The 27,916-nt window shown below is 56.7% G+C and overlaps 4 protein-coding genes across 6 annotated transcripts; 1 reads left to right on the top strand and 3 right to left on the bottom strand.

The window, feature by feature from the left end:
* Positions 1-45: 45 nt before the first annotated feature.
* On the bottom strand, positions 46-3,542 carry GTPBP3 (GTP binding protein 3, mitochondrial). 3 transcript variants are annotated; one of them, XM_016157776.2, is made up of 9 exons: positions 3,430-3,542; positions 2,849-3,096; positions 2,671-2,757; positions 2,380-2,582; positions 2,166-2,238; positions 1,928-2,071; positions 1,569-1,734; positions 982-1,260; positions 46-793 (listed from the first exon to the last, which is right to left on the bottom strand). In XM_016157776.2, the coding sequence occupies exons 1-9, from the start codon at positions 3,480-3,482 to the stop codon at positions 568-570; spliced, it is 1,479 nt and encodes a 492-aa protein (XP_016013262.2). In that variant the 5' UTR covers positions 3,483-3,542; the 3' UTR covers positions 46-567. The 3 variants fall into 3 exon arrangements, with proteins under 3 accessions (XP_016013262.2, XP_016013263.2, XP_036089802.1); XM_036233909.1 differs by having other exon boundaries at positions 570-793; positions 1,122-1,260; XM_016157777.2 differs by lacking the exon at positions 1,928-2,071.
* ANO8 (anoctamin 8) lies at positions 3,538-15,901 on the top strand. The gene is made up of 18 exons (XM_016157774.2): positions 3,538-5,929; positions 6,679-6,789; positions 6,920-7,052; positions 7,231-7,369; positions 7,448-7,544; positions 8,146-8,262; positions 8,341-8,468; positions 8,555-8,716; positions 9,019-9,171; positions 9,283-9,409; positions 9,517-9,572; positions 9,656-9,730; positions 10,468-11,271; positions 11,513-11,704; positions 11,801-11,932; positions 12,026-12,136; positions 12,762-13,434; positions 14,230-15,901. The coding sequence occupies exons 1-18, from the start codon at positions 5,824-5,826 to the stop codon at positions 14,595-14,597; spliced, it is 3,684 nt and encodes a 1,227-aa protein (XP_016013260.1). The 5' UTR covers positions 3,538-5,823; the 3' UTR covers positions 14,598-15,901.
* Positions 15,902-16,828: 927 nt separating this feature from the next.
* DDA1 (DET1 and DDB1 associated 1) lies at positions 16,829-23,040 on the bottom strand. The gene is given in 6 exon segments (XM_016157780.2): positions 16,829-17,511; positions 18,475-18,536; positions 19,402-19,453; positions 19,671-19,751; positions 22,952-23,001; positions 23,004-23,040. Coding segments are annotated over 6 exon segments (378 nt in total). The 5' UTR covers positions 23,026-23,040; the 3' UTR covers positions 16,829-17,400.
* A 2,691-nt stretch (positions 23,041-25,731) lies between these two features.
* MRPL34 (mitochondrial ribosomal protein L34) lies at positions 25,732-26,384 on the bottom strand. Its single transcript, XM_016157674.2, has 2 exons — positions 26,229-26,384; positions 25,732-25,993 (listed from the first exon to the last, which is right to left on the bottom strand). Exons 1-2 carry the CDS (start codon positions 26,300-26,302, stop codon positions 25,780-25,782), a joined length of 288 nt encoding a protein of 95 aa, XP_016013160.1. The 5' UTR covers positions 26,303-26,384; the 3' UTR covers positions 25,732-25,779.
* Between the last annotated feature and the right edge of the window lie 1,532 nt (positions 26,385-27,916).

The following is a 27,916-nucleotide window of genomic DNA, read 5'->3' as shown; positions in this document are numbered from 1 at the left end:
ACAAGAAACAAATTTCGAGATTAATATTAAGAAAGAAATGACAACTTGCAGAGCAATAAATAAACAGTGTATATAGAAAATATAAGACAAAATACGTATTTTACAGGTGCATCCACAAGTATGCAAACACTCAACAGTAAGTTCTGAAAGGACACAAATTAAGCCGTGACCCTGGTGGAGGCGGATTTCCACATTTGAACATTTCTAGATCACCTAAGTTTTTTATATTACTTCAGTATTTGCAAAATAAATCTAAAACTATGAAACAAAGACCCCTGAGACCCTCCTCCCTCCTCCCTCCCAACCATCCATTGTTATTCCTCTGACATCAGGCGCCCAATAAGACCTCTGTTCAGCCCCACTCCAGGGTCTGAACCCCCAGCAAGTCCCTGCAAGGGAATGTGGCCAGCTAGAGCTTGGTCACTGCCAGCAACAGGGAGCTCACTCACCGTTTTGGGGTCAAGTTCTTCCCTGAGGAGATAAGAATCTCACTTGGCCTAAGCTATTCCCAGATGCCTCAAGGCTTCTGCGTGCCCACCCAGCCTGGTCCAAATTTCAGCAGTCTCTTCACTTGCCCACGCAGAAGTCCTGGAAGATAATGTCCAGGATCTCTTCAGTGCCCCCTCCACCGGTGAGGTGGGCCAGGTGCCTCCGGGCAACCCGCAGTGCCTCAGCAGCCAGGGCTACGTCTTTAGCTTGCTTGTAGTGGCCAAGGGCATCAAGGCAGCACTGGAGGTGATGCTGGTGCCTTGCACGTGTCAGAAGTGGTGGGCCTGTGGATGGGTCCCCACACCTGGTAGGAACAAAGAACATGCTCTTAACCTTTGCCACCACCACTCGAAGAGGGGGGGATGAATCATACCCATTCTGCAGATATAGAAACTTGAGTCTGCAGTCAGGTACATGTCCCAGAGCCTGTGGCTTAGCCCCCTCTCGAACTTGGGTAGAGGGAGGCTGCAGGGGCATGAAGGGGTGGCTCACACTGCAGCCAGCTCCTTCCTCAGCGCCTCCAGGAGGCTGTCCAGCCCCTCCCCTGTCAAGCAGGACAGCAGCAGGTGTGGGGGAAGGTCAGGACTGGGGACTGGATCCCCAGGGGGCAGTAGGTCTGATTTGTTCAACACCAGCAGGAGACGCTGTCTGTTCCCATTGGGGCTCTGGGCTCCTGCGGGGCTGACAACCGTGTCCAGGAAGTTGCAACTGGATGGAGAGGCCAGGTCAGAGGCATCCAGCACAGCCAGAATGAGGTCAGCCTGCTCCAGCCTGGGGGAGCAAAGAGAACCAACTGAGCAGTGACCCTAGAATATGGCAATTAAGGGCACTGGGCTGAATGGAATGTGAAGGTGAGTAGCGCATTGGAAGCAGAGCAGAGCAAAGACAGCCAGGAAGAATGGGAGAGGTGGGGCAGAGCATGTGGGCAGAGGCCAAAATCTGCCCTCCCCAAATCACCCCACATTACAGTGTCCTCACTTAATTTTGTGATTTAAGAAGAAAGAAAAATACATGCAATATAGAGAAAGGGAGAGGAAGGGCCCCATTTCCTGCTACCACCTTCCTGTCTGCCCACCCACCTCTTGCGAGCACGCCGCACACCCTCCTGCTCCACCGGCCCTATGCCCTCCCGCAACCCAGCCGTGTCGCTTAGGAGTGCTGGGAACCCGGCCAGATCCACTGGAGTCTCCAGCACGTCTCGAGTAGTCCCTGGCTCCGAGGACACGATGGACACAGGCTTACGGCCTGGGAAAGGGGAAGGGGTCAGAGAAAAATGTGGTCAGTGAAGATGAGGGACCCCCTCCCCCAAGCTCCAGCCCCAAGCTGGACAGAGCTTTGGTACTCCCTGGCCTCTACCCCAAGGCTGAACAACTGGGTTCCCCAGCTCCTGACCCCGCCCCTACCAGTAGGCCCTGCCCGCTGCCCACCTCCCACCTACTGAGCAGGTTCACTAGGCTGCTCTTGCCGGCGTTAGGGGGTCCTGCGACCACTACGTGTGCTCCTGAGCGGAGCCTCTGTCCGCGCCTGGCATCCCGAAGATGTGCTCCAAGTGCCACTTCCAGCTCCCGCACTTGGCTGTCGGCTATGGATGGAGGAAAGTAGAGGGGAGGGAGTGAGGGGGCTTCTGGGGGCTGAGATGTCACGTGTCCCCACCCACCACCCCCAGACGGACCCACCTCGCTCTAGGACGCCCTCTTCCAGGTTGTCATCCTCCCCAAAGTCAATATAGGCCTCCACATGGGCCAGAGCCTGAGGGAGGAAAGGGAGGTGTTGTGATCACCCAGGAACCCAGCCCCTCATTTGCCCAAGTCCAGCCCAGCCTAAGGGGCCAGACTGAAGGGATGGACAAGTGGGGTCTCTGAGGCATACAGTGGGCAAATATGGACTTGCCTTAGTGAGAGTCTCAGCCCAGCCACGGCAGAGGTGGCCCAGTTCTCCGTCCAGCTGCCTCAGGGCCTGCCGCCGCTGCGCCTCAGTTTCGGCATGGATCAGATCCGCCAGCCCCTCCACCTCGGTCAGGCTCAGCTTTCCGTGAGCAAAGGCCCGCCTGGTGAACTCGCCTGCTTCTGCCGGCCTTAGTCCTGGCACCCTGCCTGCGGGACGGTCCCGGGTACTGAGCGCATGGTCCTCGCCCAGATCTACTGGCGGAGCCAGACCTTGAACCCAAGGCTGCAGACTCACCCAGGGCCTGCAGAACGCCGCTCACCACAGCCGGGCCTCCATGCACGTGGAACTCCGCGCAGTCCTCACCCGTGAAACTTTGTGGACCTAGTGTGGCAAGGAGTCAGAGAAGGGCACAGCCTGGGCAAAGGCCTGGAGGGGGTCAACTGTGTTCATGGGAACTGCAGAAGCCCCTCACCTGGGAACCAGAGCACTAGCGCGCGGTCCAACGGCTCCCCGGAGCAGGGGTCGCTGAGCAGACGCAGGCAGGCGTAGCGGGGTCGGGGCAAGTCGCGGGGCGCCGTGAGGCTCCGGAGGGCGTGGCTGCTGGCGGGGCCGCTGGTTCGAATCACTGCGATGCCGCAGCGGCCTTGACCGGAGCTCAGCGCGAAGATGGTGGACCCGGATCTGGGGGCTGAGGAGTCACTGCCCTGGCGCGTGCACGGTCTGGGACAGGAGAGGAGACAGTCAGTGCATCCGGGAGGCTCCGCCGCAGTGTGGCAGAGGGATCAAGAGTTCGATGGTCGGTAAATGCCCCAAATGGAGGCTCTGCGGCTGGGGAATAGACAAGTGGGAGGGCCTGAGGTAGAGGGTGACCTGATTGAGGACTCTAAAGCCAGGTGACCTAGGGCTCTGCGGCAGAAAGATGAGAAAATTGGGGTTTGGAAGAACTGGAAAGGTGGTTGTGCCGCAAGAAACTGGGCCTCCAGGCCCCAGGGATAGAATTTGGGGCCCAAGTAGCGCCCCACACTGTCTCACCCCTTCCCCGGGTAACCCCACCTGCGAGGCCCACGTGCCGCCCGAGCTGCCAGGGTCCAGGGTACCCGCCACATGGATTCACAGCCAGTGACCCGCCTGCCCACCCTGCTTGAGGGGCTTCAAGTCCTGGCAGGAGGCCCCGCCCACCCAGCTGTGTGACTGGTAAAATGCTCAATGGTTCTCGACTACCATTGGACTCCTAAAAGACGTACCGCCCACTCACTGAAGATCTTTGTTTCTATTGGCTAGTGCCAGGAAAAGAGGCTGGGGCTGTACTCCGCGGTGCAGCGAAATAGCTTTCCCCACAACAACACTAGACCGAATTTTAGGATCCTAGCTGTTGGGATGGAAGACATTGGAAATAAGGGCAGCAGGAAGGCAGGTACAGCGCGATGGGAGTTACAGCGAGGCGAGGTTTCCATTCCTGTGTTTTCTATCTGGCCATCTGTATTCTTAAGCAAAGCAAGAGCATCTCAGTGGCTCGGAAGAATGAGTTCCGAGGAACCCACACACTGGCCCTTGGGGAAATCTTGTCCAAACTTCTGGGAAGATGACTGCTTGTTTTTTCGGAACTCTCCAGGTTTTCGCCCCTCCCCAGCTTTCCCTCCCGCCGTTCCTTGGCCTGGAATACCCTTCCTCATTTAACAAATTCATTCTCCGGGCCTAGCTCCAAGGTCCCCTCCGCCAGGAACCTTTCTTGGTACCCTCGGCACAGTACTCTCTCCTTTCTGGGCTTCCCTGGCCTAGGGCTGCTCCTACAAAGCTGAGTGTCATCTGTCTGGAGAAAACCAGAAAGAGGAGTCTCGGAAATTACTTTCAGGTTAACCCAGGAGAGGACTAAACATTGGAATAAAGCGCTGATGGTGGAATTCCAAGCACTGGCTGGGCGGGGTCTCGAGAGCGCTTTTGCAGGGCTAATTCTCTGGTTCTTGGACGGAACGGGCAGGCGGTTCACCTGCACTTTGGGATGAATTGGTTTGTCAGGCTAGAGTTCTAATTTATCCCCGCCCCTTCACTGCCCCGCCGTGCTCAACTTTTAAATTTGTAGAAGAGGAACAATGACATTTATTGTCTCCAAGTTGCTCCATCTGTCACAAACATACATCAAGCGCCTACTGTTCGCATTCTGAGAACCAGACCCTACCCTGGCTGGGCTCTAAGGGAGGAGGCAACTCAAGATGGGCAGGGGTCCAGGTGCCAGAGAAAATACAAGCTACCCAGTTAAATAGGAATTTCAGATAAACAGTGAAGAAAGTTTTGTCCCATGTAATATTTGGGAAATACTAAAATTGTATTCAATTATCTGAAATTCACATTTGTGGAAAATAGTATAAACGAGCCACTTTAAAATGGAGTTGGAGATGCCATCTCAGAGAAATAGCTTCGCATCGTCTCATGCCTCCTTTGGGATGTTAAAATGGGGTAAAACAACCTTTGGACTGGGTCTGAGCTACATTATTTCCCAAAGAACTGTTTGCAAGGATAACAAGAAAGCGGATATTATGACTGCTGGACTGAAATTTTAAAACGTTGTTTAGAATTAACGTCACTGTTATGTTTCCTGCACCAATAGAAATTCATTCCTCTTACTGATTTTCCTTCCCTTTCTCATAAATACCCATTGCCTTTGTTTCCTAATTGCTACACTATTCGGGCTTCTGCCCTTACTAGTCCATCCAGAATGGATAGCTATTCTTATTGATATCAAATAAGAATACGCACTTTTTGATTCTCACTTTGAAAGGACTTTTATTTTTAGGTTAACTAGGAGGACTGTTATTTTTATTTGGTAAACTGGCAACTCTCGGTCCTCTCTGAGACGGTTACATCCTGAAGGCTGTAGGGGTGAATTGGATGAAGAGGAGGTGAAGGGTGTCCTAGGCAGTGTCCTGAAGCAGGACCTCCTATAATTATTCACATTCTAGCTGTGGTGAAGTTAATGTTACCTGGAATCTCTCAGGATTAGTCTTCCCCCTCTCACGTTTAGTTGTAGTCAAATCAAGACCACTTCAGATTCCAAACATGCCTTTTCCAGACTCAGACAGGGAGTCCGGGGTGGGCAGTACCGAGACCCGGAATCCGGCGCGGGCGGGGACAAGGAGGGGAAAACACTTTCCGTGCGGGCGTGAACGAGCACCAGAGAGCGAGGTGGGCGGGCGAGAACGAAACCCAGAAAACAACAAGGGCGGAGTCGAGAACCCGAGAGCGACGTGCTCTGGGCCGAGCAGGAGACTCGAGGTTCGGCGCGGGCGGGGACGAGAAGCAGTGCTCAGGCAAGCGGGGACCGCGGCTGGCGCGGGCGGGTGCGGCCTTTGTCTCCTCCTCCAGCGCGTTCTGCCGCTGCACCGGTCCCATGCGCCCGCGGCCCCCAGGAGCCCTGACCGCCCATAGCCCCTGACCTGCTCTGCCCTTGCCATGGCTGAGGCCGCCTCCGGCGCGGGGGGCACGTCCCTGGAGGGCGAGCGCGGCAAGAGGCCCCCGCCAGAGGGCGAGCCTGCAGCCCCGGCGTCCGGAGTTCTAGGTAGGTGTGCAGCGACTGGGTTTGTCAGGGTTGCAGGTGTCTGTAATGCAGACGGCGGCTGGACCGGGACGGGGATTGGAGTCAGCTGTTCCCAGCCTGGAGCCCAGTCGAGGGGCTGGCTCCTCCCGACACTGCGGCTGGGCAAGCGCCGGCGAGACGGTGCAGCCGGCGGGGGTCCCCGAGCAGAAATACGGACACGCCCCTCCCAGAGCCCAGGCTCGTGGCAGAGCCCCGTCACCCTTTGGGCTACCGGATCGCGGCTGGGCAGGGGTGCGCTTGAGAGCTCCTCTCCACAGAGGGAACAGAATCATAGGGTCTTGGGTTCGAACCCCAGCTCAGCTGTGTGACCTTGGGCGCGTGACTTAAATGCTTTGGGCCTCAGTTTCCCCACCTGCGAACTGGAGGTAAGAACCGCACCCAGCTGTGAGGACACGCCGACATAATGTGGTGAAGCTTTCAGGGCTGCTTGAGTTAGCGCCCCATTGATTGTGGTTTTGGAGGCGGAGCTGGGCCTCAAGAATGAGTAAGATTTGTAAAGGAGGGCCTGACGGAAGGACACTCCTGAAGGAGGGCTGTCTGGTGCGAGGACGTGAAAGGAAGGAAAGAAGCCTAAGCCAGAGCTCACCGGTCCTTGAATGCCAGGCTGAGTGCTCAGGAGCCCTGGCTGGTGTGTGAGCAGGGCAAGGGCTTGAAGCCAGGCTCCTGGTTTGGGAGTATCCTGACCCTGGCCTAACCCGCCTGCCCCCCAGATAAGCTTTTTGGGAAGCGGCTCCTGCAAGCAGGTCGATACCTAGTATCCCACAAGGCATGGATGAAGACTGTGCCCACGGAGAACTGTGATGTGCTGATGACCTTCCCAGGTACCTGTGCCCACCCGCCCAGTGCCCAGAGGGGACTCCCCTGAGTGGGGCTCCCCTGAGTGGGAGTCGGTCTGTAGGAGGCCTCGGACCCTTCAGGGCAAGAGCCATCAATCCTTGTGCTCCTTGGCAGACACAACGGATGACCACACGCTGCTATGGCTGCTGAACCACATCCGTGTGGGCATCCCTGAGCTCATTGTGCAAGTCCGCCACCACCGCCACACGCGTGCCTATGCCTTCTTTGTCACCGCGACTTATGAGAGGCAAGTCCCTGGCTCTGGCCTCTCGCTGACCCTGCCACTCAGCTCCCCACCCTTCAAAGTGCCAACAACGAGGTCCAGCCTCTTGTTTGTCTCAGGTGGCAGCCGTGTGCACCATCCCTAGCTTCAGGATGGTGAGCCAGGGTCCTCCCATGATCCCATCTCCCCTGCCCTCCCACAGCCTACTCCGAGGGGCTGATGAGCTGGGTCTGCGCAAAGCAGTGAAGGCCGAGTTTGGCGGGGGTACCCGTGGCTTCTCCTGCGAGGAGGACTTCATCTATGAGAATGTGGAGAGTGAGCTGCGCTTCTTCACCTCCCAGGTGCGACAGCTCGGCACCCAGCGCATATCCCTAACCCCCAGACGGCTACTTGCTGTGCTCACGCCCTGTCCCCTGTAGGAGCGCCAGAGTATCATCCGCTTCTGGCTTCAGAACCTGCGTGCCAAGCAGGGTGAGGCGCTACACAATGTGCGCTTTCTGGAGGACCAGCCAATCAGTGAGTAAGGCGGGGCCAACCCTCCAATCATTCGTGGGGAGTTGGGTGGGGCTCTCAAAGGACAACATATCAGGGCAGGAGGCGGGGCCTGGAGCTAGTCAATTAATGCGTTGAAGGGGCGAGGCCATAGCAAAGGGTGGAGCTTATACCCCAGGAGGCAGGTCCAAGAGAACCTTCTCTGAGTTTGGGATAAAGAAGGGGCAGAACCATAGACCACAGTCCATGTATATTGTGCTGTGTGGCCCTGGGCCTCAGTTTCTCCACTAGAAGGTGCAAGTTCACCTTCTGTCTACTTTGCACCATTCTTTAGACATTCAGAGCACTGAACTGAGGCTAATGGCTTTATTTGAAGATATGGTTTCCTACTGGGACCCCATCCTTCTAGGTTTCATACACCCTCCCCTACTTGTGCCTGTGCCTACACCTCCCAAATTTTGAAGGAGAACCAGATATTCCAACCACCCAGAACTCTTCCCCTGGGAAGAGCCTCTGCAGGTTTAAGAGCAGGCAAAAAGTTGTGAGTTAGGTTTCAGCCAAGGGTGTCTGGCCAGGCCAGACATAGGCAGAGGGGCGGGGATCACCCATTCTTGTCCCTCAACAGTCCCTGAGCTGGCGGCACGTGGGATCATCCAGCAAGTGTTCCCGGTCCACGAGCAGCGCATCCTGAACCGCCTCATGAAGTCATGGGTGCAGGCTGTGTGTGAAAACCAGCCGCTAGGTGTGGCCCGGGCCAGGGGTGGGCAGGGATCCCAGGAGGCAGGCAGGGCTAACCAAGAATCTCTTTTTCACCCGGCAGATGAGATCTGCGACTACTTTGGTGTGAAGATTGCCATGTACTTTGCTTGGCTGGGCTTCTACACGTCAGCAATGGTGTACCCAGCCGTCTTCGGCTCTGTCCTGTATACATTCACAGAGGCAGATCAGGTACCAGGCAGGGGCTGGGTCATCAGAGACACCCTCTTCCCTGGTCTGGCTTAGCCAACAGCTGAGCCCTCCTTTGCCACCCCCAGACAAGCCGGGATGTATCCTGTGTGGTCTTTGCCCTGTTCAACGTGGTCTGGTCGACACTATTCTTGGAGGAGTGGAAACAGAGAGGTGCGGAGCTAGCCTACAAGTGGGGGACCCTGGACTCACCTGGGGAAGCTGTGGAAGAGCCACGACCCCAGTTCAGGGTAAGTTGGGGGTGCTTATTCCAAGGACTCTGACAATGTGGGGTCGAAGCAGGGAGCACTGTAGGAACAAAGACAGGACGTGTGAAATCAAGCTGCAGCATCAAAAAGGATGTGCCAAGTAGGGGGCCCTCATTCACAGAGGAGAGGGGTGGGAAACTGGATTTGAGAGACTGTGAAGGGTGCACCAGGTGGGGACACCACACAAGCAAAGGCATGGTGGAAAGAAATTGACTTCAGAGGATTGGGAAGGGTGGGGGCAGCTCCTTCTCCTGATGCTGGGCCTGGCCCTCATCCTCTGCCAGGGTGTGCGACGCATCAGCCCCGTGACACGGGCTGAGGAGTTCTACTATCCACCCTGGAAGCGGTTGTTCTTCCAGCTATTTGTGAGTGTCCCCTTGTGCCTCACCTGCCTGGCCTGCGTGTTCCTGCTCATGCTCGGCTGCTTCCAGCTACAGGTGACCTCTTCCAGCCCCCAGCCCTGACCCCAACCTGGTGACCACCAGCCTAAGTCCAGCCTGAGCCAAGCCCAGCTGCCAGGATGATCTGTGAACCCCCTGTCCCTGCAGGAGCTGGTGCTGAGTGTGAAGGGACTACCCCGTCTCGCCCGCTTCTTGCCCAAGGTTGTGCTGGCCTTGTTGGTCAGCGTAAGTGCAGAGGGCTATAAGAAACTTGCCATCTGGCTCAACGACATGGGTATGCCTTTCATGGAGAGGTCTCTGCTGCCCGGGCCTTGGGGAGGGAGGTCACCTGTGCCTACAGGGAGCTCAAGCCGCCCCCTCACTTGTCCCCTTGGCCCCTAGAGAATTACCGGCTGGAGAGCGCCTACGAGAAACACCTCATCATCAAGGTCGTCCTGGTGAGTGGCAGCCAGCAGGTGGGGCACAGTGGGGATTACTGGGGACGAGAGCAACACAGTGAATGCCCTCCTGCTCCCCTCAGTTCCAGTTCATCAATTCCTACCTGAGCCTCTTCTACATCGGCTTCTACCTCAAGGACATGGAACGCCTGAAAGAGGTGAGACCCTGGCCCGAGGCAGTGGTCCCCATGTGTCTAGCGGGGGACTGGGTATGGCCCAAAGCATCCATGGGCTCTCTAGCTCCTCCCGCTTCCATTCTTTTCTCCTCTCTGTCTGTCCGTCCATCTATGTGTCCTCTCTCTGCCTGTCACCCCCCCATCTGTCCGTCTGCCTGTCCATCGGTCCCTTCACAGCTCCTGCTCATCCTGTCCCTGTCCCAGAGCCTCGAGCGGCAGCTTCGGGCAGTGCTGGTCCCGCTCATGGCCCTGAGGTTCCGCCTGCTCCTCCTCTCCCTTCGGGGCCTCCTGCGCCTGGCCCAGGCCAAAGTATGGGCAGGTGGCGAGCCCCAGGGGCAGGCAGTGTGGCTCTTCTGGGGGCTTCATGCCAAGCTGAGGGTGCATGCTGTGGGGAGATGGTGCTCCACTGGTTGGGTGCAGGTGGCAGGGGCCCCTCAAGTCCCCAGGCACACTGGCTGCTACAAGCAGGATGGCCCCAAGTCCTCGGCAAGTCTGGCTGGGAGTGCTGTGGTTGGGAGCAGGCAAACAGTGGTAGAGGCTGCAGAGGCTGGGGACTGTGTCCAGGGACATCCAGAAGGGCAAGTTAAGAATTGGGTTCAGAACCAATATCTGGAAACGTGCTCTGGGAGGACAAGTGCCCCATCCCAGCAGCCTGTCCCGGTGCCCAGAACCTCACCTGCTCCCCACGTGGCCTCTCTCTACCCCTTTCCTGCCCCCAGATGCTGGCCACTCTGCTGATCACCCGCCAGTTCTTCCAGAACGTGCGTGAGGTCCTGCAGCCACACCTGTACCGTCGGCTGGGCCGTGGCGAGCTTGGCCTACGGGCCGCTTGGGAGCTGGCCCGGGCCCTGCTTGGCCTGCTCAGCCTCCGGCGCTCTGCACCCCACCACCTTGAACCCCAAGCTGAAGAGGGTGGTGGCAGCGATGGCGGAGGGGGCCGCAGGTGTCTCAGCGGGGGCTGTGGGGCACCTGAGGAGGAGGAGGAGGCCACAGTGGAGCGGCGGCCAGCAGGGGAAGGAGGGGAGGTGGGGGATGGGCCACAGGGAGGCAAAGAGGAGGAAGAGGACGAGGAGGAGGATGAGGAGGAGGATGAAGATGAGGAGGAGGGTGAGGAGGGTGGTCTCCTGGACTGTGGGCTCCGCCTGAAGAAAGTCAGCTTTGCTGAGCGGGGGGCTGGGCGACATCGGCCTGGTCCAAGCCCAGAGGCCCTCTTGGAGGAGGGTAGCCCCACAATGGTGGAGAAGGGGCTGGAGCCGGGCGTGTTCACACTGGCTGAAGAGGACGATGAGGTGGAGGGAGCAACTGGCAGCCCTGAGCGGGAGCCCCCAACTGTCCTCCGCCGGGCTGGGGGCGAGGGCCGTGACCAAGGGCCCTACGGGGGCCCAGAGCCAGAGTCTGGCTCAGGTGACTCAGCCCGGAGGCAGCGGCGGCAGAACCGGTCCTCTTGGATCGACCCACCTGAGGAGGAGCACTCACCCCAGCTCACCCAGGCTGAGCTCGAAAGCTGTATGAAGAAGTACGAGGTGAGGCAGGCGTCTGAGGGCGGAGGCAGGAGGGCCCTCAGGGGTGGGCACACAGTCCGATGGTGGGGGTGTGGGTAATGCTGAGCCCCTTGATGTAGTCAGGAAACTGCCAGAGGGAGAGGCTTTGGGTCCCTTTAGGATCTTTTGAGGGAGGTAGGCTTGACAGAGGAAGACAATCTAAGATGGGATGTGTCTTGGCCTGAGAGAGGGCCTGAGATCACACCCAGGTGCCCACCCGCAGGACACGTTCCAGGACTACCAGGAGATGTTCGTGCAGTTTGGCTACGTCGTGCTCTTCTCGTCCGCCTTCCCACTGGCTGCGCTGTGCGCCCTGGTCAACAACCTCATTGAGATCCGCAGTGACGCCCTCAAGCTGTGCACAGGGCTACAACGGCCCTTTGGACAGCGGGTTGAGAACATCGGCCAGTGGCAGGTGTGGGAGGGCCCAGGGCTCCAAGGCGAGGTGCACAGGGAGGAGCATAAGGCCCAGGGAGGAGGGCTGACCCTTTCCTACCCTGTCCTCCTACAGAAGGTGATGGAGGCCATGGGTGTCCTGGCAATTGTAGTCAACTGCTATCTCATCGGCCAGTGCGGGCAGCTGCAGCGCCTCTTCCCCTGGCTCAGCCCCGAGGCGGCTATCGTGTCTGTGGTGGTGCTCGAGGTGGGGCTGTTGGCAGGGCTGGGGGGCCAGGCTGGGGAGCCGGGCTGTGGGTGGTGGTCCCTGAGCCTGCAGCCTCCTCCTCTGTTGCCTCAGCACTTTGCTCTGCTTCTCAAGTACCTTATCCACGTGGCCATCCCCGACATCCCGGGTTGGGTGGCTGAGGAGATGGCCAAGCTCGAGTACCAGCGCCGGGAGGCCTTCAAGGTACGCAGGATGGGGTTGGGTTCAGTTTACCCCTCTGGTCAGTGGGCCATCTCCTCCTTTCCTGGCTGGCAGTCGGCCTTGGCAGGAGGGCAGCTGTGCAAAGCCTGGTGTAATAATTAGCGCTCTTAATAGGCCCAGTCCCTTCTGGAATCCCAGAGCCATCCGGCACCAGGCTGGCACTCTGGACATTCAGTCACCGCCAGCTCATCCAGCAGTACCCTATTCAAGGTCAGGGACATGGCGGATGCTTCCAAAGCCCAATCTCGGGTGCATTTCTCAGGAATCTTCAGAGTGGCCAACATGCACTCAAATGACATTGCTGGCCAGAGTGGACTCTGGTCTGTGCCAGTCACAGCTCTGTCTCACCAGTCCTCCAGAAAGTGGGGAACCTCTGAGACTCCATATTCGTTTACACTCTCCCAATTCGTAGATGGTGTCTGGCACATGGCTGGGGACAGAGGTGATGGCCAGTAAACATTCTCGTCTTGATTCTCAGAAAACACCATCTTGGGCGTAGGGATGCAGTTGGTGCCCAATAAGTGTTTAGATCTCTCCCACTTCTGGATGTGGAGAGAGCTCACACATCCTCTCTTCCCAGTCCTCCTAATGGCCTGCCCGCCCACAGAGACACGAGCGCCAGGCTCAGCACCGCTACCAGCAGCAGCAGCGGCGGCGGCGGGAGGAAGAGGAGCGCCAGCGCCATGCAGAGCAGCATGCCCGGCGGGAGCGGGATTCCAGTGGCCGGGAGGAGGCGCGGGCCGAGGGCTCTGGGCTGGACCCCACTGCCCCTGAGAAGGCCTCGGCCAAGGCCAAGGGCAGCAGCGCGGGTGGCCATGGGCCAGAGCGGCCCAAGCGCCCAGGGTCCCTGCTGGCACCCAATAATGTCATGAAGCTGAAGCAGATCATCCCGCTGCAGGGCAAGTTCCTGTCATCGGGGTCTGCATCTTCCCTGACAGGCACGGGGCCGGGCCCTGCTGCCCGGCTGCCCTCTACCCAGTCGCCCACAGGCAGCGACACCCGCTTGCCAGCCTTCCTCAGCTTCAAGTTCCTCAAGTCACCCGAGACCCGGCGGGACCCCGAGCGCAGCCACTCGCCACCCAAGGCCTTCCACGCCGGCAAGCTCTTCCCCTTCGGGGGCACCCGGGCTGAGGCTGGGGCCAATGGGGCGGGCGGGCAGGCCCGACTGGACGGGATCCCCAGCAGTGGCAGTGGCAGTGGCCGGGCCCAGCGCAGTGGGCTGGCAGATGAGGCTGCGGCTGAGGAGCCAGATGCCCTCCGGCCCGAAGAGGAAGGCTCAGGTCACAAGCTTTAACTCGGGGGTGGGGATTCTGGGCCAGGCTTTGGGGGTATGGTGGGGTGGCCAGGCCTGGGGGGAGGGGCTGAAGGGGACAGAGGAGGTCCAGTCTCTGGTACTAGCTGGGGACTTGGGTCCATGGTATCTGAAGCCTCTTAGTCAGAGCTGGCTCAGTCTCTTTAGGACCCTGAAGCCTCATGCCAAAGCCCCCTGTCCCAGTGCTCTCTCAGGGCGCCCCACCCCCAGCATTGGTGCCAGCAGAGATGAGGGAGGCCCCTTTAACCATCTGGCCCAGCCTCTCCTGCCCACACCCAGCTCACTCTGGGGGAACTGGACCCCCCAGGCCTCTATGCAAGTCCTCACCCTGCTGCCCAGTGTTCAAGGAGGCCTTTCTGAGGTAGAGGCTGGGGCTGCCCAACTAGGAGTTTGGGGTAGCTGGGCATAGGCTGCACCCACAAATTTGTGCTAAGCAGAGGCGTAGGCCTCACCCTCAGCCTCTCCCACCACGCTGGTCCCAAACCCAGTCAGGGGTCCAGTAATGGTATCAGGGAGCCCAAGAGGTGGCAGCTGCAGGACCAGAAACTTAAGTCTGAAATCAGAGGGACTTCTTCAGACTGGCCTCTCCCTGGAGTAGGAGGGATGTAGTGCCTAGGCAGGGATGCACTAAGACACTGATCAGAAGCAATAAGGCCTTGATGTGCCTGGAACTCGGGAGGGAGTGTGGGCTGGGTCCCAAGTGGGATCCGGCAGCGGAGGGTGGGGACGGCATCCCCCGGAACGGCCCCTCTCACCTCCGCAGGGACAGCGCTGACCCTGGTGGGCGCTCCTACCCTTCGCACCCGCTGCAGCCGGAGCCCTGCGCCATCAACGCCAACACCACCTCCCCGACCCCCAACACCGCCTGCTGGCTGCTGGCAGTGGGATGGGCCATGGGGCTGTGGGGGTGAGGGTGCTGCCCCCCATCAGGCCCCTGCCACCAACACTGAGTGCCAGCCCTGTGCCCTAGCCGGGCCCCCACCTGCCCCCCAACCCCTGCCGGGGGATGCCAGCTTCTACAGCCTCGCACCTCCACCACTGCCACCATCTGAGCTCCCCGAGCCCCCGACAGCCTCACCCAGCTCCAGCCCCAGCCCTCAGGCTGTGTGCTGGCCCAGTGGCTGGCACTAGCTCCTCTGGGCGCCCTGCCTTCCTGTTCTCATGCAATAGCAGTCACGGACCAGCGGCTGCCACCCAGGAAATGCTTTGGCCCCCAAAACCCCCAGTATTGGCCACCTCATCCTGGAGCAAAGGCCTGGATCTCCCTATCTGCCGTTTTTTCCTTTCGATCAGGCTGGAGGAAACGAGAGGAAACGAGAGGAAACTAAAGGAAACACCCCCCGCCCCCAAACAAACAAACAAAACACAGAATAGGCGATTATTTATTTGTTTTTAATTTATTTTGTCATATTTTTGTAAAACGGCAGAAATGCAATAAAAAGTATATTTCAACAGTGCCCGAGGACAGAGCAGTGGAAACAGGGCTCAGAGGGCCCAGTGACTTGAGGCTGGCGCCTGGTGGGCCTGGGGCAGGAGCTCTCTCTGTCCTGTGGCCTTGGTGCCTCCTCCTAAGAATTGGGTCTTGAGGCCATGGATGGAAAACTCCAGATTGTGCTGCCTCTGAGACGCCCCAGATTTGGGGGCTGACTCCAGGCCTGAGGCCCCTGGGAGGAGCTGCAGAGCCTCAGGCCATGTCTTCAGCCTCCTAGACAAAAGAAGCAATCTCAAAGTGCTGAAAGGACTCAGCAGTTTGTGTGCTGGGCCTGCGTCAGCTTCAGCCTTGCAGGGTGGTAGTAGTGGGGGAGGGTTGACACAGTCCCTCTCAGCTGCACTTTCTGGCACACCTGCCTCCCAGGCCTCCATCTGAAGAATCAGGCAGTGGGAAGAAGTTGGGGTATGAAAATCGGAAGGCACCTTGCACCCAAGTTGAAATGCTGAGGAATTGGTAGATTCTGGGGACCCCTGGACAGATGGGGTGTTTTGGGGGAGTGGCTGGGATGCCCCACTGTGGCCCAGCTGTTAGACTAGAGTTGCTGGGACTTTTCCATGTGTGATCAGTGATGGATGTTAGTCTCTCCATGACTCAGCATGTCTATATCTAAAGTCTTGGAGCCTAAATGGGCCCTGCTCCAAGGCTGGGGGAGCATGTGTGAGGAAGGGGCACTGTAGGGGGATAGGAAAGTCAGGTTCACTGGAGGCAGGAGAGCAGCCTGTGCAAAGGCACAGAGGTGTGGGAAGGCAGAGTTAGGTGTCTGGAGGAACAGGAGTAAGGGGGCCCCAAAGGTAGGAGGTATGGGTGGAGGCCAGCTTCAGGACCTACGCCCAAGACCACAGGGAGGTCTGGATGGGGCACAGCCGTGGGACCCCTGTCCACCCACACCACAGACAGCACTTGTAGAATGAAAAGGCTGGGGAGGCAAAAGTGCAGGTGCCACCTGCTCCTGCTCTGCCACGTGACTTTGAAGCTGAAGTCCCACCAGCTTCTCAGTCACTAACAATCAGTGATGCTACAGACCTGCCCAGAGCTAGACTAGCCCCTGGGACTGGGAATTCCAAGCAGGTCTGACAGCCTCCAGGGACTCGGCCACCCCAACACAACCAAGGGCAAGCTTGCATTTCCTGAACACCTGTATTGCAACCACAGTGACCCAAAACTGTCCATGGTATGGATAACACCCAGAACTGGGAGGCGAAGCCCTTCGCCCCATGACACAGCTGGATGGCCTAGTCTGGAACCTGCCATCACAGAAGGATCTGGGCAGCCCAGGCCTGAGTAGTCTGACTCAGGAAGGGGTCCCCACCATAGGGACAATCTGGGGCAGGGACCCAATCCAGTTCTGTGGTCCACCCCCTGCCACCCTCGGCTTTGACACTGCAGCCCCTGCTCAGGGCTAGTGGGGGAAGCAGTGTTCCCCATGGCCCCAGGTCCAGTGCTCGGGACCTTGAACCTTCTGCCTAGAGACTGAAAGCCCCCTATGTTCTGCCGCACTCCACGTGCCTCCTCTCCAAGCTGGGGGCGTGTGAAGCCAGGCCACCTGGGCTGTTTTACACAGTGGTTGGTGGGCATGTCGCCATGCTTGCCAATGTCCAGGATATGGCATCTACCACAGCTCCATCCTTGGTGGCGTGGACCATCTCTTGGGGGTGTCATAATCCTCAAGGATAGTTGACAGATGAGGCAAAAGGGTGGGTCCAGGTAGGTCTTAGCTGAGTAAGGTGGCTGCAGCAGGCCCACAAGAGAATCCAGCTGGTCCTGGGGCCCCAGTGCTTAGGGGCCCCTTTCAGCTCCTCTTGGTGATGATGGGAGAACTCTCAGTGGCTCCGTCCTCTGGAGCTGAGGCACGTGGAGCAAAGACTCGAGGTCAAATAGGAAAGATCCTTTTATTGGGGTGGACATGGAGCACGAACAAGTCCATGATAAAATGACTTAAGAGAAAGATCCGAGAGGGCCGACTTCTGGTGGTGTCAGCTCAGAGCAGAGTCTGAGCATGAAACAGGTTTCGGTGGAACTCAACTCAAGGCCAAATCTTTAAGGCTGGACCGGAGGGTGGGAGTGGAAAGAAGGGCCCCACATCTGCCGCCCAGCTGAAGCATGGCCCCTCTCTAGACCCTCTCAGACACGCTCTAGTTCTTTGGAGGACTGGGGGGGCAGGAGAAGGGGAATCTGGGGCAAGGGGATGGATAACAACGTTGTTTTTAAAGAAGCATCTACCAACATCACACTACTGGGTCTGACGTCCCCTTTAACCATCGCTCGGTACATTTTACAGCATAAATAAAGACTCAAGGAAAATAAATACATCGGCTCCTATGAGGTTGGAAGTGGTGTGCATGGTGGGGTGTGGGTGGGCCGGCGGGATGGGCAGGGCGCTTACACACGGCGGGCGGGCAAGGAGCAGACAAGACAGGAGGCACCTATGGGGGAGTGTGAGTCTTAAGTGTCCTCGTGCATGTCTGGGCTGTCGGTCCGTGCAACCTTGCGGGGGGGTGCCGAGCTCTCACCCTCGAGGTCCACTTGCTCCTGGTCTCTCTTCTTGGCAGCATTCTGCGGGGCAGGGGAAGGAGAGGAGACACTGAGTCTTCTCTTGAGTGATCTCCCAAAATCCTGCTGCAGGGGTCACAGAGCTGGGCCCGGAACAGTGTAGTACACCCAGCGCCCCTGGCTAGGCAGCCCCTCGCACCACCTGAACCTGCCCTGCTAAGCCACAAGCACCTGGGGCTGAGGGCCTGTGATGGACACTGCAAGGAGTCACCACAGCTCACAACAAACCACATGTGGCCCAAGATGCTCAGAGGAACAATGCACCCTGCCAGGGGACAAACAGCCCTCATGAGCCCCTGGAAAAGCCCATGCCGTGCCAGAGAAGAGCAAAGTGGCCCTGGTTTTGGAAAACCACCTTTCCACTGGTGGAGGGGCCAACATGGGCCAGGGGCTTGGGTTGTCTGAGCAGTTGCTTCATCATGGGGTCCCCCTCCCACACTGCTCAGAACAAGCTGCTGTCATTATGTTTGATGTTAGGTGAAAAAACAAACTTGACTGCATTGTAAAGCAACACATAAAAATTTCTGATAAAATAAAACGTGTTAAAAAGGCAGCCTCTTGGGGGAAGGGTGGGAGAGGTGACTTTTCACAGTACCTACACCCTCTTGTATTCCCTGGATTTTAATCATGCACACGTTTCATCATTGAATGGATTCCAGGTAATCATGCACTAGAGTCCATGTGCCACCAGGGCCATGATGGCTGCAGGCTACAGGAGCCAGGCCTCAGAAGTCCAAGTCCCTGCCCATCCCTGAGTACCAGGGCCCTGTGGCCTCTGCGCAGCCATTTCCTCCTTTGGAACGCTCTTTCACATCTTAGATTGTCTGGTGAACTCCTATTCAGCTCTCAACATCCCACTCGAACACCCAGTCTCCCAGCCACCCATGTCTTTTCCCCACTCAGAGCCCACATGATGGGCACCACTGTGTTCCCTGAGTCCCAATACCTGAGCCCCCTGTGCCTTACCTTTTTATCCCATTGCTGATGTAGGTAGCGCAAAAGAATGTTTGTTTTTTCTGTCACAATGACTGAGGAGGAAAGAGGAAAGACAAAGTTGCAGGAAGAGGCTGCAAGAAGCCAGCTGCAGGTGGCCCAGCCTCCGACCTCCAATCTGCACAGCACTGCCCCTCCCAGGATAGTGTTCACCCCTTGTTGGCCTCCAGGCCATCTCTGCCTTGGGCGGCCTTTCTGGGACTCGAGTCGGCACTGCAACCCAGGACATTTCAGAAAGCCCAGTGTTTTCCCTCTTGAGCCCACAGGCACTGCCAGGGGCCTGAGCCAACTGCTCTGGGGACCCTGCTTCCCAGACAGGCTAAGTCCACTGCTGCATGAGGGTGTTCACCCAGGGGCAGGGGACGACACCCGGCACATAGGCTCATGCGTGTGTCTTCCCAGGCCAACCAGGAGCACAGATCTACACAGCTGTGCCCCAGAAGCCATCCAGCGGAGTCCACGTGGATTCTTTTTCATGGTTAAAATAAAACACCATGGCCACAATAAATAACCTCTTGCTCTGTGGGCTCCAGGCCTTTCCCTGCAGGCCCCCTCCACCTGGGAAACCTTTTCCAGTGCTGCCCACCTGAGGCTGGGCTGGATTCCCACCCCATAGTACTCATCTTGGGATCTGTGGCATGAAGCTGGCAGGAGACTCCTGCCTTGATGTGGAGTGACAGGGAGAAGGCCAGTGGATGACAGACGAGGGCCAACTGCGGCCCCCGCGGGACTGGATGTGGATGCTATCATGTGGAGATGAGAAGGGCTGTTTAGAAAGCCAGGCTTCCGCTGTTCCCAAGAGCTAGGAGCTGACTAGCATCCCACAGGTCACCTCCTACACCGCCCTCCCGCTCTTCCCCTTAGCAGCCAGGATGGGAAAGAAAGACAGAGGTCACTTACTCTGTTCAGATGGGTACTCCCGCGTGGGCAGGTAAACTGAGGGGCGTCGGTTCTGCAGGAGGGTCAGGAAGAGGTGGGTTAAAAGTATAAGTATACTGGGGTCCCCTCACCACTGGATTTGGTACCCACCCTCCAACACAGATCGAAAGATGTATGCAGATCTTGGGTGGGGCTGGGCTTGAAGATCAGCCCCTGTTCTTGGTAAGGCTGATGGGGGAGGGGTACACACCACCCTCAGTCCCCCCATAACACCCTGAACCTGCACTCACCGAGGCTTTACACACAGAGTCGGCATGAAATCGACTAAAATTGCTTTTGTTGTAGACGGGCAATCCTTTCAAAAAATCTGCCTAAAAGACAGGGAAGATGGTAAGTTAGAAACCCAGCAGGGGCCAGCCCTGGAGCACCTGTGGTGGTGGGCGGGGCTTCCAAGTGACTTCTGGTTTCCTTCTTTCTGCTCCACCCTAAGTTTCCCAGAACCCATGCTTGAGCTGGCTACCTGATGTACACTCACTGTAATCACCAGAAAAAAAGCAACCAACCCCAAGGGAAGTGCAGGTCGCACAACAGCCCTGAAATCCAGTGAAAGGTGAGGAAACTGAGGCTGAGAGAACACAGGTCACTTGTTTAAAGTCACACAATGAACGAGTACCAGGGAGGGGTGTCGGACCAGGCCATCCAACTGCAGACATGCCCTCTGTGCTTGTTGATTATTAAAATTCCTGTCTTGTTTCTGTTTATCCACCTTTAACAGAGACACGATAGAGAAAGTCTTATCTACCCTAAAAAACCCTCGGGGTCAGTGTGACAATAAACAAACAAGGGAGAAAAGCAGGAGCCTAGGTAAAGGGGATATGGTGGCTGGGACAAGGGGCTGCCAAGACACAGGACTGGGAGCCAAGGATCAACTAAGCTTCCTAACTCCAAGAAAACTCAGAAATCCAAGTTTGATATGTCAATGTCAGGTTTTTAGAGTTGGCTGGGCTTTTCATAAAGTGCTGTATAGACCGGGGTCAGCTCAGGGGCTGCTCCTGAGATCCCCATATCCAAAGGCCACCCAGTGAGGGCAGAAGGCCTCCTGGGGCCAGACACTGAGAAGGATCAGGCTAAGCTGCTCCTCCCTAATGCCCGCTGTCTTGGGCAGGTGGTCGGTGCTAGAGGTCCCCAAGGTGCTGGGAAGCCTGCAATAGAATTCATCTGGAGCCCAACTCCTGGAAAGTCGTTTGTTCCTGACACTCTGGCATCAGCTGCACGAGCAAGGGCAAGGGCTCTAGAGCAGAAGAACCCTGATTCTGGGGCAGGGAGTGGAGGGGGAGACTGAGTCTCAGCCACAAGATGAGGATATAAAGGCCAACAGGAGCTGTGTCCACCTCGGGAAACTGAGGCATGAGAGCCTGGGCGTGTGAGGGCAAGGATCAAGGCCTAGAGCTGGGGGCAGGGAGTGACTTCCCACCAGAACTGCTGGGGGCAGTTCGTTCTCCTCAGGCCTGGAGTAGAAGAGTGGGGGAGGGGTTCCCCATGTGGCCTGCCCTGGGCCTGGGGCTTCCTGATCTAGAGTCACCCTCATAAAGACAAGGAAACTGAGACCAAAAAAGTCATACTGTACTCATCCGAGGTCATCCAGCTCCAACAAGTAAATGAGGAAGCCTATCTGAATTCAGGTTTGTCCAACCTCAGAGGCCAAACTCCTATTGTGGGACTGCCACCACCTCAATTTCTCTGTCTGAAATCCAAGGGCTTAGAGCCCCTGCAGGCTACATTAACCACCGACCTCGGCAGAGGTCCATCCCCATGCTTGAGCCTGGTGCTACACCCTAAAGGAAGCCTCTGTTCAGGTGATCTGTCACCACCCTCTGGGATAGGTGGTAGCAGGTATCCTCACCTCTAGGGGAGCCCCAGTAGACCTCTGTGCAATGGGCTAGCCAGGGACACTGGAATGTAGGCAGGTCTCCTGCTCCCACACAGAAAGTGGCCCTCCCATTTGGGTGACCTACTGCTCCAGAGTCAGGCCAGAGCCCCACAACCCTGACTCCCCTGACCCAGGAATCCACCCCAGCTCAGCCCCAGACTGTAGCTTCCATACCACTAGTCGGGCTTTCTCAGGCCCCCATTATGTAGTAGGCTCATGCCCAGCACCAGGACACCAGGGCACCAGAGGCATGGAGGGTTGGGACATAGCAAACCTGCTCTTGGCCCCAGGAGCACCCAGTGCAGGAAACACAAGTGTGGATCGAAAGCAGCACAGTGAATGCAATGTGGTCCTGAGAACAGGGTGCCCTGAGATGCTGTGTGAGGCCCAGGACAGTGTGGGAAGGTCTGCTGCTCTAGGGGGTCAGAAAGGGCCAGCAAGAGGCGACATGCAGGGCCTGAGACCTAAAGCATGAGGAGGGAGGTTTCTGTCCCAGCTCAAAGCCCTCCACGGCTCTGGCTAGGCTTGGTCCTTGCTGGCCTCCTGCCATACACACCTTTAGCCAATACTGTGCCACCATCCAGGAATGCTCCATCTTCCTCCATGTGGGAAACACCTGCTAATCTCCACACTCAGCTCATCTCCACACCCAGTTCAACCCCCTCCCCACATGTTAGGGTTTTCTGCCAGAGCTGTACTCACACCCCAAAAAAAGTCACCTGTTTACATGTCTACCTCTCTCGCTGGACTGGCACCTTCCTGAGAGAAGAGGGCAAGACAAAACTAACTCCACCATGGGCCCCTGATGGGGTTCACACTGGGTTAGCGGAGAGTGGTGAGAGGTTCAGGAGCCTCAGACCTACACTCAATCCTGGCTGGGCCCCTCTTTGGCTGTGTAACCTCCTAGCCTGGCCTCCTCCCTAGTGAACCAGGGGTCGCAAAGGGGCCACCTCCCAGAGCTGTTCTGAGTCTCAGAAAGGCAACACAGGGAGAGAGCTTTGTACAGAGCTCCCTGAAAGGTAACTGTTAACATCAACACGTTTGTGCTTAATAAATGAATAAAGACAGGGTTTGGTCTGTACTTCCTGTCAGCTAAGCAGGGAAACAAGGCCTCAGAGAGAGAAAGCTTCACCTCAGCCAGACAAATCCTAACCACAGCTGGGCCCAGAAGCCATCCACTGCCCTAGTAAACATTCACTGAACATCTGTGTGCCAGTCCCCTTTTGGTCAACCCACCAGTGAACCAACCAAAGCAAGATGAGAAAAAGAAGTGGTGTGCCAAGGGAGGAGAGACGTTGGGGCCTCTCACAGTCATGAAAGGGCCCTCTGAGAAGGTGATGCTCCCAGGAAGAAGAGCATTCCAAGCGGGAGCAGCAGCAGATGCAAAGGCACTGGGGTGGCAGAGACATGAAGTGTGAGGACATGAAAACAAGGCCAGTGTGGCTGGAGCTTGTGGAGGGAGGGGTGGAGAGGGTGTATATGAGGTCACAAAAGTGGGCAGGAGCCTCGGGAGCAGGGGAATGGGGGAGGAGCTGGAGTTTCATCTGGGTTACAAGAAGCCCCTGCAATATTTTATAAATTAGAAAGTGTTATAATCTGATTTACATCTTTAAAAGCTCCCTCTGGTTCCAGGGGACTTACAAATTGCCAGAGGGCAGGGTGGAGGCAGGACTCCAAGCAGGAGGTGGCAGTCCTGGACCAGGGTGCGGACCCATGGACAGATTCAGGATGCATTCTGGAGAGGCAGAGCCAACAGAACCCTCTTATGGACTAGGACTGGGCCTGGGCAGTGAGGATACAGTGATAAATCAAAGGCAACACCCATGCTTGGGGACCCACACTCTAGGAACCCATTTTCCTATCTCCTTCCTGACCAGAAGTCTTTTTTTGCCCATCCTCCACCACAGCCAAAGGACTGTGATTTGTGGGCTGGGACCCTGGATCCAGGAATAATGGGGTTTTAACTTGTCCTGACAAAAGCTTCCATCAGCCCTGTCAGCCCTGGGCATGCCAAAGAGTGAAGGGTGGGGGGGGCCACACCTCAAAGAATCACTATACCCAAATCCCAGGATAAGCAAGTGGCCCAAAGGGGATTTCAACCTTCCAACTACCAGGTAGCATTATCCCCACTTCAAGATGAGGAGACAGATGGGAGAGGCTGTCACCCGGACCCGAGTCACCCAGCTCATCTGTTGAGTGTTCACTGTCCTAAACCCTTTACGACGTCGATTCCCTAAATTATCACAACCCTATGAAGTCCAGACTATTACTACCCTCATTTACCAGGGGAAGAACCTGGGGACTGGAGAGATGCAGTTGCTCCCCATTAGGGCAGGTCAGGGCCCCGAGTGGTGGAGGTGGGGTCAGGACTCTGGGGGACAGGACAGTCCGCGATGTCGCACTTCCTTTAGCGGCGACAATGCCCCGAATGTCACGATGTCAAGCCCCCTCCCCCACTCCGACGTCTATAGGTCGGCCTCCCAAATCCTCCCGAAAAGGAGATGCCCATGCCCAGCGCGCCCGGGACGGGGCCTGAACTGGGGGTTTCGAGGGACCCCCATCTCCACCCCAGGCGACTTCCGGGGGAATCAAGACCCGGAAATGAATGAGTTGTCAGGGCTTGGAATCCTAGATGGGTCAGGGGTCGGAAGAGCCGGGACGGAATCAGCAAGAAGCTCACAGCAGGGCCCGGAGGTCGAAGGTAATAGGTCAGAAAAGAGGGGCGGGGCCAGGCCTGAGGGGGCTGAGCAGGGAGGTGGGGGTCGCGGAGATTACTGGCGGTGGGTGGGCCCGCGGCGCCATTTTGTTGAGTGGAGGGGGAGTACGGGCCTTGCAGCCGCACTTACCATTTTCTGTTTCCTCCGTCGCCACCTCAGCTACCGCCTCAGCCGCCGCCACCACCACCACCACAGCCGCCTTCTTAGCCCCCGCCGCACTGTAACTTCCAGCCACTGCACAGCTCACCCTGATGGCGCCGCCGCCCTCCCGTCATTGGTCCGCCCCCTAGCCCCACCCCAGGATATGCGGCCTCTGCGATCTCTCAGTGGCCAGATCTGGGTGAGTCAAGCGCTCATTGGTTGCCACGCCTCCTCCCTTCGTGGTCAAGTTCGGTTGAGAGAGCAAAACTCCGCCTGGTACTTGGAGGCAGTGAGGCGGAGAAACGCGGAAGCCGGGGGAGGCCGCGCCCCCGAAGCCTCTTGGAATTTGTAGTCCGCAACTCCAGGAGGTTCCGCAGGTCTCCTCCAAGTTTGCTGCGCTTTTTAATATGGTATCTTATTGGGTTCCCACTGCAGCCCCGAAAGGTGGGAGCCCACCGTTAACACTCCCAGTTTCCTCTAAGGAGCCCCACCCTTAGGTTTCAGCACCAGCTCTTTGAATATCTTCGAACTGACAGACTTGTTCAAAACCTCTCGTGGCTTCCCAGTGCCCCAAGGATCCAGCCCTAACTCCTCGGCCCCAAATTTTGGGCACCGCTGGCCTTCTTCGTCCACCTTTTATCCTGACCCTTGTCTAATCCCTTCCATTTTGGACGCTCCCAGACCCTGCTATCTTCTCCAGGAATCCTCCCCTGACCGCATTCTTCCCAAGGCCAAGTCATGCGCCTCCTCTGGACTCCCATAGCCCTCACAATCTTCCTCCTACCCCTGACTCCGCTGTGTCCAAACTGGCAGGGTACAAATCAATGCCCTGTCCCCGCCCCTCCCACCTCCCCCGCAAACCTAGAGTGACAGACAGCCTGGTGAGAGCAAAGGACCCATAGAAAGTATGGAATAAGTTACTAAGTGAAAGCTAGTAAGTATTATTACTCCAAAGACACAACAAAGGAAAACAGCGCCTCATTTTATAAAAGCCAAAGGAGGCTCAGGGGGATAAAGTCTTGCTTATGGTCACACAGCCTATTCCCAAAGGGCAGGTAGAGGATTTAAACCTCTCCCACCTCCACACAAGCCTTTCCAGACCTGTGAAATTTAAGACATATATACACAAGTGGAAATTTAAACATTTACTAGACATTTAATGATATTAAGAAATTGTTGACTTTCTTTAGGTGTGAAAGTTTTGTGGTTAAGTTTTAAAGGGCACTTATCTTGGAGAGATGCATTCTGAAATATTTAAATAAATAAGCAGATGCCTAAGATTTGCTTCAAAACACAGGAGGGGTCAGAACGGTTTGTAGGTAATTGGTGGTCAGAGCTGGGTGGGTACACAAGATTCACTCACTGCACTATTCCGTGGGCTGTTGCCATAAATGTGAAATTCTTCCTAATTCAAAAGTGTAAAAAGGGACCTGGCCAAGATCTGACTTCCCACTCCCTTTTCCAGTTAACCCCCAGACTTCTGCCTCTGGGTCAACCCCACAATTGGAGGAGCATTCATGTCTGAGTCGTCCAACCTCCCCACAGAAAGCAGCAAGACAGGTCTGAGGCGAGGGAAATGCTTTAATGGAGGTCCCATCAGCAGCGTCGCACTCAGTGGCTCAGTGATTTGCGGCCCTTGAGCATGCGGCGAAGGATGACCTGGACGCCGGCTGGCGTGCTCAAGCGCTTGATCCAGCCGTGCTTGTGCTTGCGTTTGATGTTGCTCGGCTGGTACTCGTTCCCGCGAGCCTTGCCGCGGTTCGGCTGCGTAGCAGGGAGACCCCAGGAGTCGAGAAGCCCCAGCCAGGTCTGGGGTTGAAGCCACCTGCGGGGGCAGAGACGGCGAGAAAGGTCAGAAGGGTTGTTGTGCGACTTTAGCTTGGCGCTCAACCTCTCTGAGCGACAGTTTCTCCATCCCTGCCCGGACAGAGTCTTGCTGCAAAAGGCGCTCTGTAAGTGCGCAAGGTACCCGCAAGTCATGTGGCCGGTAAACAGCTGGTGCCGGCCCCCGACACCACTTAATTTCCAGATTTGGGGGAGGGGTCCCCCTGAGGACTCACCTAACATCAAGTAGCGCTGCCGACCTATTAACGCGACCCAAGAGACAACTCGGAGATCTGCCCACCAGAGCCATGTTTAGCCACGGGTCACGCCGCCGTCGCCCGCGACAACTATTTCGAAACCCATAGGCTACGCAGCTGTGGAACAGAGACTTCTGGGAAATGTAGTTTTCTACAGAGAAGCCCACATTGCCGCGGGGGCCTCCTGGAGTTGTAGTTCTACGCCTGCGCACCACAGGCGTGAGAGGCCATACCTTAAGAGGAGTGTAGTTCCTCTTGTGGACCTAGAGAGGCCAGCGAACAGCAGTTTCTGCGCGTGTGTACAAGCATTATATCCCGGGGTCCGCTGGGGGTTGTAGTTCCTTCTGCCTACCGACAGAGGGTGCGCTGGGGTGGCCGTGCACAGCTGGTGGCAGCTGCAGGAAACGGCTGGTTGATCCTCCCACCTCCAGCGGGAGCCCGGCAGATGGCACACAGCTGGATGGCAGCTTTCCTCGCCCCAGCCAAGTTTCCGCCCCTTGGTAATGAGCCCAAGAGACCTGAGTTTGAGTTAGCTGGATGTCCTTCGTATGAGCTCTGCTCCTCTCCGGGATCCAGTTTCTTAATCTGTAAAACTCATAGAATGCAAGCTTGCCCTTGGCAATCCCCTCATTTGGACTCTAGAAGAATTTTTCTAATATTCAGATCTGAGCCCCTTCCTTTTTCACACACCCTCTATGGCTCCCCATTGTCCCAAGGAAAATATTCAGCTCCTTAGGTAGGCACGTGAATCCGTCAACACACACACAGACACACACAGACACACACACACACACACACACGCATCCTAAACTTCAGACACGCCCTCCCCTGCCTGGTACTCCCTATTCATCTTTTAAAAATCCTTTTCAGTTAGTCCCTCTTCGGGGCCCAACTCTGCCCCACATGGGAGCCTAGGGGCCCCTCAAGAGCCAGGTTCGGGGCTGAGTTCCTGTAGGCACCCCAGCATCTCCCAGCTTTGGTAAGAGGGAGCGTTTGCTGCAAGAATAAACTTGTCTCTCAGGAGCACTCCAAGTGGGCAGGAGTGGGTGGCTGGACCTAATCCAGCTCTGGCCACAAATTCCAGGAGATGGGAGTGGGCAAGCCCTGTGTTCTGAACCCCCATCCTCTGAAGTCCATCCTACTTGCACCGACATTTAGCAAACTAATATAATACTACACCAGTACAATAATGCCAATAAACTATTGAGCGATTACCGTGCTATTTTACCTGCATAGAGAACCGATGAGAGGATTAATTTCATAGAGAAATAAATGGGAGTCTCAAGAAAGCAACTTGCCCAAGGTCACATATCTGTAAAGGGCAAACATTGCATTTGAACCCTGGCTTTCTGATTCCAGCTGGGAACACAGAGTTACCGGTTAAAGTGGCCGATCTGGGAAACTCCAATTCCCTAATTACCCAGAGGGCCAAGACTTCTGTTCAATGGTTTAACGAATAAATTTCCAGGACTTGGAATCATACAGCTGTGGTTCCAAATCTCATTTCTGACTCCCCTCCATTTGCCTTGTAACCTTGTGCCCTTTATGAGTCTCAATTTTCCCACCTGAAATTGGAAAGATCTGGGAGTCTCCAGACAGAAAGGTCAGCTAAGAGAGAGGGGTATGGGGGCTTCATTTAGACGGGACAGGACAGTTCGGAAGCAGGG

The sequence above is a fragment of the Rousettus aegyptiacus genome, unplaced genomic scaffold (genome assembly GCF_014176215.1).
Source record: "Rousettus aegyptiacus isolate mRouAeg1 unplaced genomic scaffold, mRouAeg1.p scaffold_m13_p_16, whole genome shotgun sequence".
Lineage (NCBI taxonomy): Eukaryota > Metazoa > Chordata > Mammalia > Chiroptera > Pteropodidae > Rousettus > Rousettus aegyptiacus.
This window is presented reverse-complemented; position numbering and strand designations above follow the sequence as displayed.